Raw genomic sequence first — 17,911 nt, 5'->3', positions numbered from 1 at the left:
CATGACAGAAAAACATTTAAAAATCAACAAAGTGTACAGTACATTTTCTAAGACTCTGGGGGACAACTTGAAGAAGGTTTCTCTTCCACTCTTTGCTTCTTGCTGAAGAACCCCCTCAACAACTGTTCCCCCAGCCGCCCACCACACAGAAATTCAAATCCAGAATTTTTTTTAAAAAAACAGAGTGGCCCAATGGTCACAGAAAATCATAAAAATGCAGGAAAAAAACACACAAGCTTCCAGATTCTTGCAAACCCCTCCCCAACACCAAGTCCTTGAATTCCAAGCACCCCAACGTGCGCTTGAACGTGCGCTTGCCGTCACCACATCCTGAAATCTCGTGGGGCGGGAGAGGCGACGGAGGGAAGGGCGCTCTCTCAAGGCCGTTTCCCGCAAACGCTGTAAGGGACAGGCGAAGCCACCACCTCAGCGCCCCCTCCCTCGGCCGCCCGTTTGCCAGACGCGCCCAAGTCCCTACTGCGCAGCCGCAAGGGTAACCGAAACTGTTTTGTGCCTCACGTCGCTGCAGCCGCTTCCGCGTCCCGACTCCGGGTCTGTTCCGTCGCTGGGTCTCGCTGTCCGCGGCTCCCCTCCCTCCTCCTCTCTTTCGGCACCATGTCTGCGAAAGGTAAGAAGCTAGAAACGGACAGGGAGCCGGGAGCCCACCCGCCGCCTGCGCAAACAAGAAACGTTTCCAACGGCTGGACGCGCAAACGGCCGTTGCTCAAGCAGCCGAGCCGTTCGCGAGGAGCCACCTCCGTGTTGATCTCTTATTGGCCCGCTTCGTGCTCAGCGGCGCTGCTATTGCGCAGCGCGCTTGTCTGTCAGCGTTACGTCGGCGCTTGTTGGGGGGGGGGGGAGTAACCAAGGCTGCTTGAGATTAACGGGCGGGGGAAACGAGGCCAGGCTTGAGGAGATTTCTTTGGCTGGCGAATAAAACCTTATTGAACTGAGGGGATAATGAAAGCTCGCTATCTTGGTGAGCGCGGAGTGTGGGGAGGACGCGAGCGCCCACCTTCTGTAGCTGTGCTACGCGAAGGAACTGAGCATGTACGAAAATGCTTCCCTCGCCACTGCGCATGCGCGTGCGTTGCCGTTGAAGAACACCGGGAAGCCGTTTGCACGGCAGGTGGCTCGAGGAAGCCGTTCTGTGCGGAGGGGGCGGGGAGACGCAGGTCCGTTTCCCCCTGTGCTCGATGGGGCACAAGACTGGCAGCCACCCTGAGCAGTCTTACGCGTGTTTCCTCAGAAATGAGCATCGCTCAGTTGTGTGTACAAAGGCAGCGCAGTCGTCCATCTAAACTTTAAAGCTGAGAGTAAAAGGGCCGTTCTGACTGCGCAGACAGTGCCGGATTTAGGTATAAGCTAAACGAGCTATAGCTTAGGGCCCCACTCTCTTGGGGGCCCCAAAAAATTTAAAGGGGGAAAAATCTGGATGTACATATCCAAAATATAAGATAAAAAACAAAATAAAACCTACATACAGCAACAGTGTTTTGTGTTGCCTAGGCTCCTAACTGTTATGTGCAAATGGCTTTAGATACCTATTAGGTCCATAAATTACCATATAGCATATATTCAACACACAAAAACAGCGACAATTTGTTGTTGACAAAGGACAGCTGGACATATAAAGGGCCCGTTACCTTCAATAGCTTAGGGCCTCATCAAACCTAAAACCAGCCCTGTGCTCAGAACAGCAGCTTCCTCAGAGTTGTAGAAATTATACCTTTGTGGTGTGCTTAATTTTCCTATAACTTTGTAAGGTGTCTTTGAAAACAAGAATGGAAAGGTGAAATTATTCCATCCAAAGGTGCTTAATTTTTTCCCTTTCATTTCCAAACTGTTATTTCAAACAATTATTTAAACAAATAAGATAAAATGAGGACATCCAGACAGTATCCCAAAGAGCCAGTGGTGGGAGTTCATACCAAGAAATTGTCTCACACCCACGTTGAACACAAAAGTTAAAACATAGTGGTTAGTGTGATCACTTTTTAAAAAATGAGGAAATATTAGGCCATGTATTGTCATTCTAACACCAGAAACAAGGCAGCTGCATAGACCTGCTTTGCAGCATAAAAATTAAAGTGTCAGGGTGTGTGTTTAGTACAAACATTTTTCCCTTTAAAAAAGAGGGGGTTTCCCCCACAAAAGCATTGAATGGAGCCACATTGAATGGTACAGCTGTCATCTTTGTTCTGATGTCTTTTTCTTTGGCTGTCATTGATCCTTGGGTTTTGTGTCCTTAAAAGAGGTACACTTATTCTTGTGATAAAATTTAAGTGCTTCATACCTAATGATAGGGTACTGTAAGTCTTAGCATCCAGTAAGACATTTCATTAACTCCTATTTTATGTATCCAGGTCAAACTAGGATTCTGTGCTTTGCTCAATAGATTGCTGAGAGTGGGGAGAATCTACTCAGGAGACAATTAGGAACATAATTGGGCAAGCACATGCATGTGCTTTGCATAATCTAAAAGTCAAATGAACACATCATCCTTTCCAATATGACCACTGGAAAGTCTTGTTTTTTTGCCCAAAGCCTCCCTCCTAAAATAAAAAGAGAGACAAGGGAAAAGTGAAGCAAGCGCAGCTCTAATAGGTACAAAGTGAAATGTACCCCAAACAATTAATAAGGAAGTAAATGAATGATGCAAGACCTGGGTCCAATCCACAATCCAGCATTCCCTCCACCAAGTACAGTACAGTGCTGATTCTTGGTTTTGTGTGATGCACACAATGCATGCTCCAACCTTCTGCCGTAACTTCTGCCCCTTTATTTTGTGATATTTCAGGCTACTTTTAAGATGAACTTATTGCATTGTTCTTTTACTGTGTGTTTCCATATGAATCAGCTGCACACTATTATTGCTATTATAACTGTCTCTTCAAACCTGCAAAACAGGTTCACTACACTTTCCCCCTGCCCCACCTCATCTTTACTCTTTAACATTGGGTGAATGAGAATTAATCTGTGGGAATGAAGTTTTATTCTCGGTGACTGGATGGTCATAACTGCTTGGGAGGAGCAGTACTTATCAATGTGCAGCTGTGCTTAATTTGAAAGCCATTTTCTCTAGACCTTCACTTTCCATGTGGAAAGTGGAGGTTTGTGATTGTAGTACAAGTCAACCGAATCCCTCCATTAACTTGAATGGGCGGGGGGAGGGAGAGAAGGCTGCTTTATTTACGTTATGTTAAATTATAAAGTAGAGTAGACATAAAATCTACTATATGGTTCAATAAAAGGCTTTTATTGTAGATACATTGGGCTGTTGGGCTTATACAGAGAAGTGTAAACTACTGTACTTAATAGCATCTAATTCATCTCCCTTGCTGTGTACATGTTTTAGGCTATATTGCAGTGCACGCTGAAGATGATGACAACACTGTAATAATTGATGATTCAGAAATGGAAGATACAGAAAATGGACCTGAAACTCAAGGGAAGTGTGATGGTCGCTATGTAACTCATCTTACATATGGTAATTATGTTTAATTTCATTTTGAAAGATGATTATGACTTTTCATAAGGAAGCGTTGTTATTTAGGGAAGCATAATTTTTGTCTGGCCTTGGTACTGTAGCCAAGCCAAAACTTGTGACCCCCAGATTTCTACCCTTCCAGTGCCAGATTTGAAATCTTACCCACAGCGAATCAAAATTTTCTGGAAATACTTTTCTATGAGAAGACTAATTAATTGGGATAGTGAGGTATAAAACTAAATTAAATCTTTCTTGAGTGGTATAACTTACATTTGAGTGGTATAACTTACATTAAATCTTTCTTGAGTGCCTAACTTACATTTTTAGAAGGTAATGAAGATTTATTGGATATAGAGGAGCAAGCTGGATCACAGGAAAATCTTTCAACAAGTGCGCCAAGGCTCAGCCGCAATCCAGAACAAATGGAATTAGTTTATTTACGTAAAAGGCGCCGACTTGCATCCTCTCTAATGGGGGTAAGTATATTCCAATAAATTACTTGTACAGTGGTACCTCAGATTAAGAACTTAATTCGGGTCACAGAGATTCTAGGGTTTTAGGGGTTGTTTTTTAAGTAGACTGCAAAAGACTGAAATCAGCTTATCCCAGCATTAAAATACAGTGGACGCTCGGGTTGCGAACGTGATCCGTGCGGGATGCACATTCGCAACCCGCAGTGGCACGTCTGCGCACGCGCAGATTGTGATTTGGCGCTTCTGCACATGCACGACCTCCAAACCCCGGAAGTAACCCGTTCCGGTACTTCTGGGTTTCAGCGGTCTGTAACCCAAAAAAACGCAACCTGAAGCGTCTGTAACCCGAGGTATGACTGTATAAACTTTTATCGAATAACTGACACAAAAATATAACAATTCAAACTGTTTCTATAAGCCCTGCTTACCGTCTTTCTATGAACTATTAGTATCTGTGGAGCACATTGATCGTTTCCATGTAATGAATTTCTTATCCACAGCGTGGCACCAGCGTTCTGCTTTTCTTAACAAAACTGAGTATGGATTAAAATAATTTTTCTTAGTCAGCCCACGGAACAATAATCACAAATGATTATAAGTGCCATATCAGTTATAATTTATGTTATTTATATTCTTTATTTCAATATTTTTCTTAGATGAGAACCAAAGAGCCTGAATATGAAGATGGAGATGTTATTTATGAATATGACCCTGATGATGAATGTGTATGTATTCTTCCAAAAATAATTTATAGCTTCTCTGCAGGAGGAACTGCGCAAATTAAAATATTGCTTTCTTTTAAATTTGAGAGCTTTATTTTATCATTTTTGTTTCCAATTATTCCTGTGACTAGGGTTACATTTTCATTGTCTTTACACTAGGGGAGTGTTGTATCTGAAGCTTCATGTGCAGGAGATCAGCAGAAAACTCTTATGGAAGTCCTTAATTATTGTCAGGTACTGTGCCATCCTTCATTGTTTGTTTGAGAAGCCATTTGCCATGGATAGGGAATGTGTGGCCCTCCAAATGTCATTACACCCTCACCATTGGCTGGGATAGACAGGAGTTTAAGTCCAGCAACTTCTGGTTCTCCATCCTTGCTTTTATAAGTTCTTCCAAAACAAGGTCTGTTTAGGCACCAGTTTCTTAGTCTTCTCCCTTGAGTTCCAGCTGGCTTTGAATCTCTCTTCCAATCTGACATAAATAAATGTATATTTGCAGGCCATGTATGATGCCATTCTGAAACTGGATGAGAAGTTTGAGAGCCTTCATCGCAAGGTCTCAGAAATGCAACACACCCGGTTAAAGCCTTTACTTTTAAAACCAGTGAGTATTAAATTGCTGTAGTTGCAATTAGTTTTTGTTGATGTTTTGTTAATTTTCTAATTGTCTTTAATGGTGTTTTTCTTATTGTTTTTCATGGTGATTTAAAAATGGCATTAAGCTTCTAATCTGGCCATGCACTAGAGCAGGGATGGGCCAGTATAGCCAGTGGTCAGGGGTGATTGGAGCTGTAGTCTAACAGTATCTCTAGGGCACAGGTCCCCCATCCCTGTGTTAGGATACTGCCAGGGAGACAAAGGCCATCATGACTCCACACCGTCTCAGGACAATCCATCAATCTCCCGTAGATACAGTATCAGTCAATTAGCGACACGAGCCTCGGAAATAGCTCTGCACATCCCAGGACTCATGCACGCCCTTTTTGCAGAGTTCGCACAATGAAAGATGCACTCAGGAGAGCAGCATATTTACAGCTTTATTCAGCGTTGGTCAGAACAAAGGAAGAACATGACTGCCTGCCTGCGTGTCAAGGCAACAGAGAGAAACAAAAACTATATACAAAAACAGAAACTTCCTGTGAGCCGGAAGTACGCAGGCTGTGACTCACAACAGCCTGTCCTTTTTAAGGTGGAACGGAAATATCCTAACATCCTGTGCATCCCTAACCCTGTACCAGAGGCACATAACTGTGTACAGCTTGGGATAGCACAGTACATCTAACGGGGCGATGTTTGGTTTCTATTACAATGCAAGATTGTGTATATAGTAATAAGAAAACACTGCACAAAAACATAAACCTAATGTTTGCATACAAAAGGCTAGCCTATATTGTATAACTTTTTTCAAAGTTGCTGAAATACAGTGGTGCCTCGCAAGACGAGATTAATTCGTTCCGCAAGTCTCTTCGTCTTGCGAGTTTTTCGTCTTGCGATGCACGGCTTCCCATAGGAATGCATTGAAAATCAATTAATGCGTTCCTAGGGAAACCGCCTTCAGACCAGGTCCGGGGACAGTCTGTCCCCGGACCTCTTCTGAAGGCTGGGGGGGGGGACAAGGGCTTTTCTTCCCACCCCCAGCATTTTAAAAAACCCCGGGACAGCGGAGGACTTCTCCGCTGTCCGGGCGATCTTAAAATGCTGGCGGGCAGCATTTTAAAATCGCCCTGGGACAGCGGAGGACTTCTCCGCTGTCTGGGGCAATTTAAAAGCCCCTGGGAAGGCAGGCAGGGGGGACAAAGACTTTCGCCCCCCGCCCGCCTTCAGAAGGTGTTCCCGCCCCGCCGCCTGGCTTCGGAGCAGCGTTCCGAAGCCCGGCAGCAGGGGCAGGTGTTCCCGCCCCACCGCCCGGCTTCGGAGGAGGTCCGAGGACAGTGGGGAAGACGCGCTGCGCTTCCCCGCTGTCCCGGATATTTCCCTATGGGCTGTCGTCTTGCGAAGCAAGCCCATAGGGAAATTCGTCTTGCGAAGTGCCTCCAAAACGGAAAACCCTTTCGTCTAGCGGGTTTTCCGTCTTGCGAGGCGTTCGTCTTGCGAGGTACCACTGTAACTTTATATAGCTTGAGCTACAAATACAGTGGTACCTCGGGTTACATACGCTTCAGGTTACAAACGCTTCAGGTTACAGACTCCGCTAACCCAGAAATAGTGCTTCAGGTTAAGAACTTTGCTTCAGAATGAGAACAGAAATCGTGCTCCGGCGGCACAGCAGCAGCAGGAGGCCCCATTAGCTAAAGTGGTGCTTCAGGTTAAGAACAGTTTCAGGTTAAGTACGGACCTCCAGAATGAATAAAGTACTTAACCCGAGGTACCACTGTAGACTGTGATTAAGATGGCTAACAAAACACGATGCAAAACAAATCTGAACATATAAATTCAGTTCCGTTCAAAGCACAGCATTTGAGTACTCCTGCCTCCACTATGTCCTCACCTGATAATCTCCACTTTTTCAAATGTGGCTAATGCCAAGCAGTGTGGCAAAATGAAGTGTTTGCTCAATGTTTTTCTCTCCTTTTCAGAGGCCACTTAGGTTTACGTACAGAAGTCCTAGAAATCTCTTACCTGGAAAAATCAGAATCCAGAAGGCAACAGAAAGAAAACCAAGTCAGATCTTACCCCCTGGGCATGGATGTCAGAGCCAACCCATGAAGGTTAAGCTACAAAGAGCTCCTATTTTGACCAGATCTGCAGTTAAGCCAGTTCCACACACCCTTCAACCTGAATCACAGCCCCCTGTGCACAGGCAGAGTCCACCACTTCCTACAATTGTTTCCACCCGTTCACTGTGTCCCCCATTCAACGTGGCTAGTGACATGCCTAATATTCCTTCACAAACCAATCTAGCAACCTTAGCCAATGAAAGCTCTGTTACTGTGGCATCTTTGGCAATAGCCTCACCAGTGGTGTCATCAGTAGCATCTACACCAGCAGCTAATTTGGAGAGAAACAATAGGACAGTGACTAACAAAACTTCACCTGGAAGTAGAAGTATTCGTAATGAGCCACCCTCGTCATCTTCTGTTTCTGCCAGTTCAGCAGTTGCCTCTAGTCGTTTATTGAATGCACCAGTTACAGCTAATAAGATGCGTGACCTTCCTTCACAAGCTAGTCTTTCAACTACACAAGCTAGTCTTTCAACTACTGATGGTCCAGCTCAGGTAGAATCTTCAGCTGTACCCTCACCAGTGATATTACCTGAAACCAGTTTGGAGAGGAAAAAAACGTTGGTAACTTACAGAACTTCAACCGGTGGTACAGATATTAGTAATGAGGTACCCTCTTCTTCTTCTATGAGTCATAATTTTGGTGAGTTACAGTTTTCATAAGAATAATGTGTTTAGCTCTTAATTCCTTCTTTAATTCCACTCTTTTGCATGCACAGGGATTCTTCCATTAAACTGAAAAGGTAGCCACCCACTGTTTCTCATAGCACTAATGTTCTGCTTTCTCACTTCCTGCTCCATAAAGGCAAAAGTCATCCCTATTGTACCTGCCCTTTGGTGGAGGCGTCACAAGGGCATAATGGCAGGTTGTATTTTCATAGCAGCCACTATCCTCCAACAATTTCCCTGTCCATCACTCAGCCTGGCACTGTTTTAAAAGGTGCTTCTGTGTTGCATCCTTTTCCTTTTCTTTTTTTATTGAGTGTTATTCTTTTGACTGAATATTTAGGAGACTTTCCCTACAGCTCACTGAAGTTTGCAACCAGACTTTGCAAGGATGGTTAGCATTACTATCTGGGTAGAAATAATACTGCACTACTGTTATTTGTGAAAAGAGCAGGGATGGGGAAGTTCATGTGCTGCAGGAGAAGGGGTAAGGAGTCTGTGGCCCATTCCCAGTTTCTTAATCATGGTTAAGAGATTAGAAAAATTGTGTCTTTACTGAATGGGGTGGGTGGGTGGGGGCTTCCAAAAAGGTGGGCCATGTCTGTGAAATGTTAGAAGCCCAGAATGGCACTTTGGAGGACTTGCAGTGGGCACAGTGCAATTTTGTTTTAATACTCTTCTAATATTTTCCTTTATCTAGAGTTCATTGGTGATCCAAAGCGAAATGTGAAGGTCCTTGGCAACTATTTGATGAAAGCGTGGCAAAAGACCGTGCCAAAGTATGCTGCACGCTACTTGGTCCGGGTTTTGTTCCCAAAAGAAACATTGCTATGCAGTGTTATGGGTACAAGGGCTCGAGGACGCAGGACGCTAGACCCAAACAAGGTCGCTGCAATCAGAGGTATGTCACGCAGTAGCGGAGCAAGGTGGGGGCAGTCCGCCCTGGGTGTCACCCCTGAGGGGGGTGACATCGCCGGGAGCGGCGCCCCCCAGGACGCTCACCGCCGTCTGATGTCACACTGGTTTAAGAGAAGGGGTTAGATTTTCAACCCTTGGTAGTTCCTTAGGCCAGAACTACATAATAAGACTCAGACAGGGTTTCCAGTTTTATGTTTTCTTCCAATATTTAGATAGAGTAGAACAGTAGGTAGGAAGTAGCCAAGAAGAAAAGTGCTTAATCATTTCCCTGCCAGTTCTCATCCACAATTCCTTCTCTCTCAAGTGGTTTTCTCCCCCCCCCCCCAGCTGCCTAGAACAACAGAAAGAAATATGGCTAGGAGACAATGGAAAGGGGGAGAATAGTGAATAGGAGAAGGTTTAAACTCCACCCTCGCTGGGCACTTTTTCTCCTCTGCAGACATTCTTTCCCTAATGTTGCCTTTAACTTGCAAGTATAATTATACTTGCAAGTATCAAAAAACTGCATGTTTTCATACATTCACACACAAAAATGGCAGTTCCTATTGCAACTGGAGCAAACAAATTAGCCTGATGATATACATGCACTTAATTCAGTTCAGATGAAATATGGTTTTCTTTGCTTTATGAAATATTCTTAACATATTTTACTACCTAGTCGCCTTTGTCTGATTATAATCAGGTAATCAGTATTTATTTTCATAAATATTTCAATTTACACAAGCTCTCAAAATGAATACTCTCATGGGGTGGGGTGCCTCAGGGTTCTGTCTTCTCCCCCATGCTTTTCAACATCTACATGCAGCCGCTGGGAGAGATCATCATGGGGTTTGGACTCGGTGTCCATCAATATGTGGATGATACCCAGCTCTACTTCTCTTTCAAATCAGAACCAGTGAAGGTGGTGAAGGTCCTGTGTGAGTGTGTGGAGGCGGTTGGAGGATGGATGGCAGCTAACAGATTGAGGTTAAATCCTGACAAGACAGAAGTACTGTTTTTGGAGGACAGGAGGCGGGCTGGTGTGGAAGACTTCCTGGTCCTAAATGGGGTAACTGTGCCCCTGAAGGTCTAGGTGCGCAGCCTGGGAGTCATTTTGGACTCACAGCTGTCCCTGGAGGCACAGGTCAATTCTGTGTCCAGGGCTGCTGTTTACCAGCTCCATCTGGTACGCAGGCTGAGACCCTATCTGCCCGCGGACTGTCTCGCCAGAGTGGTGCATGCTCTGGTTATCTTTCGCTTGGACTACTGCAATGCGCTCTACGTGTGGCTACCTTTGAAGGTGACCTGGAAACTACAACTAATCCAGAATGCGTCAGCTAGACTGGTGACTGGGAGCGGCCACCGAGACCACATAACACCAGTCTTGAAAGACCTACATTGGCTCCCAGTACATTTCCGAGCACAATTCAAATGTTGGTGTGGACCTTTAAAGCCCTAAACGGCCTCGCTCCAGTATACCTGAAGGAGCATCTCCACCCCCATCGTTCTACCCGGACACTGAGATCCAGCCTTCACTGCGAGAAGCCAAGTTACAGGGAATCAGGCAGAGGGCCTTCTTGGTAGTGGCACCCACCCTGTGGAACGCCCTCCCACCAGATTTCAATGAGAGCAACTACTACCAGACTTTTAGAAGACATCTGAAGGCAGCCCTGTTTAGGGAAGCTTTTAATGTTTGATGGATTACTGTATTTTAGTATTTTGTTGGAAGCCACCCAAAGTGGCTTGGGGAAGCCCAGCCAGATGGGCGGGGTATTATTATTATTGTTATTATTATTATTATTATTATTCAATGGTTTGTTTAAAACAGAAGCGCGGTGTTTCATAGTAACATAAGTGTGCTTCAAAAAATAATAAATGTGTTTTTGAATGCAGAATTTCTTGCTGCTTATTTCCCAAGTTATGATCTAAGTGAGCATGGGAAAGACTGGAAAACCTGTATTACAAATGTGAATGCAATGATCCGCTGCTTACGTTATGAAAGCAAAACAAGTCCAGTAAGTTCTTTCTTTGTGTTGACGCCTCTATAAACACATCCTAGCCCAGACTGCATTTCTCTGAAAGCAATTATTTTAAGTTTGAAATCAGAAGTTAATAATAAACGCTGAAACCCAGAAAGTATTATGGATGTTTCAGGCTCATTGATACAAAATATTTATAGATCTCTAGTTACGGAAGTAGTGATTCACGGCCATTGCTTCAGATGTTTCAAATTGAATAGAGAATTTACAGAAGAATGCCTACCTCTTTTGCTACTGTGTCACTGCTATTGCCAAGAGCAAAAATAACGTAGCTTACTCAATTGAAAATACTATGAAATAAAATAATAGACAATATTGTTCTTGCTTTAATTCATTTAAGTTTCTTCCTTATGATATTTGTAGAAGTTTATTACTGCATTTTTACATTAGTTATGGAAATATTCCTCCCTGCTACATTGCTTCCTAGATCACTGAGGAAAAAGAGAAAGCTCCTGAAGCTCCAGACACATCCATGTGTGTAGATTTAATTGATATTGGGGAAGAGAGTGACATCAATTCTCAAACCAGTTCAGTATCAAACCAGCTTCAGAATTCAACAGGGGATAATAATAAAAACGCACCTTCTTCCAGCGAACCACCTTCTTTAGAGCCAATGGGTAAGCTGCTGAACCTTTGTTTTCTATGTCAGAACTGTGCAAGCCATATGCAGTATGCAAACACTGTAAACCAGTCCTCCAGGCATTTAAAAACCTGCATTTCCCCCCTTGTCTGTCTAAGAGGGGAAGAATGGGGGTGGGGCGATCAAGCAGCTTGCAGAGCATAGTGGCTGGTGGGTTATACCTAGCTGGGTAGCTCACAAGTTAAATTAGACTTTTAGCAGTCTGACTGATAAATCGTCCTTCATTTTTTCCCTGCTTCAGTTTAGGCTGAGCATGCAGACATGGGTTTGTTTTAGTTACCTACTTTAGGCATTTCAGAAATATAGAATTATGAGGAATCTGCTCATTGTAGAGACAGAACTCTTCATTTTTAATCAGTTTTGAAAACAAACATGAAACCATTCCACTTAGAACAAAACAGGATAGTTAGATTTCTAAGCTTTTTAGATGGTCCCTGCTTTCAGACTGACAATCTTAGGGCTGACATTTGTCAACCATTCTTGAGCCATTCTGCTTAAAGAACAGGGTTTGAAATCTTTTTCATAATAATAATAATAATAATAATGCCTCCTCTCTAGCACACCTTGGGAACCCATCAAGGAATGTCCAGTTGCCCTTTTCAGTTATTTTTGCAGCCAAGGGAAAAACTCGGCCAGAACTTTCAGCACGCTACCTGATACGTCATCTGTTCACAGAGAATATCCTGATAAAAAGCAATGTGTATGGCAACCTGGACCGTGGCACACATCCACTGGACTGCAACAAAATAAATGCTCTTAGAGGTCAGTAACAGTTTCAATAGGAGAGATGCAGACTGCAATCCCTAAAGGCAATTTAACGGGAGAGTAACCCCCCATGGAATTCAGTGCAATTTGGTTCTGAGCAGACATTATATAGGACTGATCTGTCAGGCTGTGAAATATTTATTCAAATATTTATAAACTGCTATTTAACAAGATATATCAGGGTGGTATACAAAATATTATAAAATCAGCAAATGTATCCATAAGATTTAAAACATGAATAAAACATCAGGAGATACTGGTTGGTGAAAAAGAAATTCATATTGTGGAACTCTGTCTAAACAAGACCTCTTTCAGAATATGAGGCAGGGAAGCTTCCTGCCAAACCTCTACTTGTAGGGCGTTCCACAGCAGGGCTTGCCACTTTCAAGGTTTGGTCTTTACTGCATAAGCCAACCAAATCTCAGGCCAACCCACCAGAAGTGCCCCATCAAGAGGTTTCAGTGATCAAGGTGGAATTGTTACAATAATGGCAGCATTGAAATTGCTACAGTGTCAAGTAACTTTATCCTCAAAATAATGGGTCAAATGGTCAAAGGAGGCCTCCAAATGCTTGTCCCCACCTACACATGAGACCAGATTCCTGATGGTCTGTAAGAGCTCTGCTGGATGATTACTAGAGGCTGTGAAGTAGGACTTCTTTGCTGCCCTTATTGCCACACGGTAGGTCCAATTATGCGCCCTAATCTGTGCTCAGTCAGCTTTGGAGCGAGTTCTGTGCCACCATCTTCCATCCTGTTTCATCACACGTTGCTCCCTAGGATACCAGGGCTCCACAGCACCAGAGGAGCAATCATGTTGATGAGGCTCTTCCAAAAGGCATTTACTGCTCATTTGTAGGATTCCTGATTTAGTAGTTGCTTGTCAGAAGCAGTTACGGGTACTGTAGGATTCTCTCTTCAAAGTAGGATGCCTTTAATTTACCTAATCTGAACAGTGTATAACTCAATACTTACTAAGCAATATAAAACTTGAATAAACAATTTGTAACTTGCTTTTTTTATTATTAGACTTTCTGCAAGAGACTTACCCATCTTTTGAGCTGAAGGAAACTGGATATGACTGGAAAGCATGTGTTGCAGCTATAAACAGCACAATTCGCAGCCTGAGATTTGACCATAAAAAGGCCTCATCTGGAGTCCAAAGCAAAGTGTCAGCTAAACCACCTCCACTGTCACGAAGTTCAAAATGTTCCCTGTGAAGAAGAAGAAGAAGAAGAAGAAGAAGAGTTTGGATTTGATATCCCGCCTTTCACTCCCCTTCAGGAGTCTCAAAGCGGCTAACAATCTCCTTTCCCTTCCTCCCCCACAACAAACACTCTGTGAGGTGAGTGGGGCTGAGAGACTTCACAGAAGTGTGACTGGCCCAAGGTCACCCAGCAGCTGCATGTGGAGGAGCGGAGACGCGAACCCGGTTACCCAGATTACGTGACTACCGCTCTTAACCACTACACAACCCTGTCGCAGTATTAACAATATAAAAGCAACTTTCTAGTCTGTCAGCCATAACTGTGTTAGATGTAGCCTCTGCTACAGTCACAGTGGACTTTTTTCAAGATGTAGTTTATTTTCAGTAGCTGTCAACTGGAGAGTTTTAGTATTCTTAACAAAATGAAATTTAGTAGATCAGAGTAAGAATTTTGTTTCTATCTTGTGTCAGTGATGCTTCTGTCTGCTGTTGAGGATGACAGGCATTAAGGAAACTCATTCTCAATGCACAGTGTCTTCTGCTGAGAAACGCTATTCCTAAGAGAAATTACCTGCAAATGGTATGTGCGTGTTAGTTACACTGGACATGGGTTACAAGGTAGAATACAGTGGTACCTTGGTTCTTAAACGCCGAAAACCCAGAAGTAAGTGTTGCGGTTTTTGAATGTTTTTCAGAAGCTGAACGTCCGATGTGGCTGTCAGCTATTGTTTCCAGGGCGCCTGCACCAGAAGCTGTGCCTTGGCTTTTGAACATTTCAGAAGTCAAACGGACTTCCGGAATGGATTAAGTTTGGCACTTTTGTTTTTGCTATTTATTTCGTGTTTTTGTTTTTGAGGCTTTTTCAGTTAATTTGTTTTTGTGACTGTGTGGAACCCAGTTCAGCTACTGATGGATTGATTGACTGACTGCAGAAATGGATAAAAGCCCCCCATGCAAAGAATGACTATCATCAGTGAAGCTAAGAATATATATTTTTAAATATTAAAAAAAATAAAATTTATCATCTACAATACTGTCTTATTTATTTTATAGTACAGTACACTGATTATTGCTTTCCTTTTATGGATCAATGGTCTCGTTAGATAGTAAAATTCATGTTAAATTGCTGTTTTAGGATTGTTTTTAAAAGTCTAGAATGGATTAATCTGTTTTGCATTGCTTTCTATGGGAAAGCGGCCCTTGGTTTAGGAATGCTTTGGTTTTAGAACGGACTTCCGGAACGGATTGAGTTTGGAAACCAAGGTACCAGTGTAATGGAAACCCAAAGAGGAGCACAAAGTGGATGTTTTCCTGAGTTTTTGAAGGAATACAAGTTCTCTGTGGATTAATTCCTTGTGCATCTATACCAGGGTGGCTAGCCTACTTTCTGATGTGTAAATTTTTCACATGGGGTATAATTTTAATTTGGGAGCACTTTCAATACATAGTGAAATGTTGTACAATATCAGAAAGTGAATCATGCCGTTGATACAGGGTCTGCCTAAACAGTGTTGAGCCTGAGGGAGTGGTAGCAGATATCCACAACTAAATAAAGGACCAAAAAATGCTAACTTCTTTTTCCTGGAACCAAAACTGGTTTGTACCAGTCGTGAACTGGCAGGACGAAGGGGAGAAGGAAGGGGTGTAGCTGGGATGGGGACACACTGGGGCAAGCAGGGGGTGGGGAAAGAAGTATTCACAGGGTGACGGAGGGGATAGGGGTCAGTGCACAGGAACCAGCAGAGGAACCCCTGTCTCCCTGAACATGGTGGGCTCTGAGTGGGAGTGGCACTCTAGGAGGCTGAGGCAGGCAAGGGCCTATAGCTCCCTAGCTGGCCAGGTGGGGCTTGCTAGCTAGCTCTGGGAGGAAGTGTGTGATTCCTCAGCTGGAGTAGGCTTGGAACAGGTGAGGGTCACCTGCCTCATCAAGCCCAGGTGCTGCAATCAGCATGCAAAGAACAAAAGGGAAGCAGAGCTGAGGAGCTGTGTCTGTTTAGCAGCCCATGTTGATGGGCCTTGGCTTGGATGCTCCTGGATGTCTACAGGACTGTGCTTTGGGTTTGACTCTGGACTGTATCCTGACTGCTGGACTTCAGACTTGACTACTTGGATTGACATCTGGACTGTGTTTCCTGACTTTTGGACTTTGCTTGACCCCAGGACTTTGGACTTGACATACTGACTTGCTGCCAGGTAGGCCAGGGATTCAGGACATCACCTCACATTTGAATATGATGTAAGGATGATAGCTAGGCACATATTTTTGATAAAGTAGAACATTTTTATTGTGGGTGTCAGTTCTCGTTTAGAATAGGTTTTGTCTGACATTTCTGCATAAATATTCTGGAATATTTATTATAAACTCGAAATGAGTTTTCTTCCTTTTTGTCTAATATATCTCCAAGCTATTGCTTTCCAAGTTACAATCACCTGTCCCTGTCTTTTTCTTTTTTGTTATGTTGTTTACATTTAACACCTGGTAGTTTTATTTGATCATATTATGCAAACCAGCTCAGTTGAATGTGTACCATCTTTTATATATATTTTTGATTATTTGGAGAAGTTTATATTTCAGTTTGCTCCTTAAGGCCTAAACTCATAGTTGCATTTACAGCCTCAGCTGTGCTCCTAATTTTGCTGCAATAGCATTCACTTGTGAAGCCCTTCTATTTATTTAGTTATTTCAGACACTAGATCTGAAATTCCTAGAGGCTGGATCTTTCTCCTGGCTCAGAGAAGCTATATCTGGAGGTCAGCCACATGACTCTAGAACTGGTTTTTAGAGTGTGTCCATTAAAATGCCATTTATATATTTACAGTTCTTTGTCCCAATTTGCAAGCTTCATGTTCTACCTGAAAATACAATGGTGGGGCTGGGAATCTGAGTTATGATCAATGGCCATGTCCCTGCCCATCCAGTTCTAGAAGTTGTTGGTGCCTACTTACTATGTTCGGAGTTTTCTGTTTAAAAGCTAGTGACACAAAATACCAAACTGAGGAAGCCAAGCCCTTCATAATTCCCCTTTTCAGATTAAAATAATTGCATTATGACAACATTATACAATCATGGGTCCTTATGTGACATTTAATACAATGCAAGAATAATGTACAGGCAACTCTCCATTTACCTAGGGGTTACATTCTGGGGCTCTACATTTAAGTGAAATCATGTCTATTGAGAACACCATTGAAAAAGCCTGCAAACTCCCTCTAAAGCTCTGGAAACCCTTGAAAAACCCTTTTAAAAAACTAGCAGCACTTACCAGATCCACCAGATTCAACCACAATTGCTCCATCCAAACTTCCTTTACCTTGAATTTTGACCAGGAGTATCCTTAGCTGGAATCTCAAAACATTTCCAGCTTGCTATGATGTTACAAGGACATTGAGACATATAAAACAATATCCTGGTAAACCCATTGTTTAATGTGCTAATGTATTATCCAGTAACAAAATGACAAAATTATCCCCCCCCCCAGCAGGATAAGGGTTTGGGTTAGTTCTCGCCAAAATATAGGGGACAATTTCTGCTCCCCCCTCCCCACCTTCCATTTCTGAATGATGTGCCTGAGTCCACATATTTGTAAAAAGTAGTCTATAAGACCATTTGTGTGTGTATACATATGTATTTGGGAGCTAGGTATCGCTGGAAAGTGTACAATGCTGCTATAACAGAATTGTCATCAATCTTAAAAACTCAAGATAGTAAAACAGCCTCAGCTGGAGAGCAGAAGAATATACCGGCTATATTCCCAAGCTCTACTATAGTAAAACTGTACAAAAGCAACACACCCTGATAGTAATCATTCCCAGTTGTGCTATAACCAAGGCAACTGAAAATCTGTTTTAAAAATGTATTGGCAGACAGAAACAACATAGTGCTAGGAGAGATGCTGGCTTTTTGGTTCATAAATTAGAAGTTTACAATTTAATCCTTTAAAAAAAGTTTTTATTTATTACGCAACTTATACTGCCCATATAACTGAGTCTTTAGGCAGTTTTGCTGACCATCAAAATGCAATATAAATATTATGCTGTGAAAAAATCACTTTTTAAAATATGTTTAGTGGAACAGGTTTTTGGTTTAGATATATGTGCATGTGGGGTCATGTAAGGGTTACATTTGAAAATGCTAAGTATCTGTTGCTGGTTGACAGTTAGGCTGTTAAGTAAGTACCTGAGTCTGGTCTGGGGAAACTAGGTGAGGTTTAATCCTGAGGATAGTGAATTAGACTTTTGACTGGCTTATTGGACAGAAATTCTTGATCATTCATTGGACAGAATAGGTAGTCT

General features: G+C 42.9%; 1 protein-coding gene across 1 annotated transcript; it reads left to right on the top strand.

Moving 5' to 3' along the window:
- Positions 1 to 473: 473 nt before the first annotated feature.
- On the top strand, positions 474 to 13,631 carry BEND2 (BEN domain containing 2; the record flags this gene model as incomplete). The annotated part of the gene is made up of 12 exons (XM_082221203.1): positions 474 to 628; positions 3,359 to 3,490; positions 3,818 to 3,966; positions 4,620 to 4,688; positions 4,845 to 4,919; positions 5,185 to 5,289; positions 7,262 to 8,048; positions 8,772 to 8,972; positions 10,862 to 10,983; positions 11,435 to 11,624; positions 12,206 to 12,409; positions 13,441 to 13,631. Exons 1-12 carry the CDS (start codon positions 616 to 618, stop codon positions 13,629 to 13,631), a joined length of 2,238 nt encoding a protein of 745 aa, XP_082077329.1. The 5' UTR covers positions 474 to 615.
- Between the last annotated feature and the right edge of the window lie 4,280 nt (positions 13,632 to 17,911).

The sequence above is a fragment of the Podarcis vaucheri genome (assembly GCF_965113315.1).
Source record: "Podarcis vaucheri genome assembly, chromosome: 4".
Classification (NCBI taxonomy): Eukaryota; Metazoa; Chordata; class Lepidosauria; order Squamata; family Lacertidae; genus Podarcis; species Podarcis vaucheri.
Note: the sequence above shows the minus strand (reverse complement) of the source record. Positions and strands in the feature narration are given on the sequence as shown.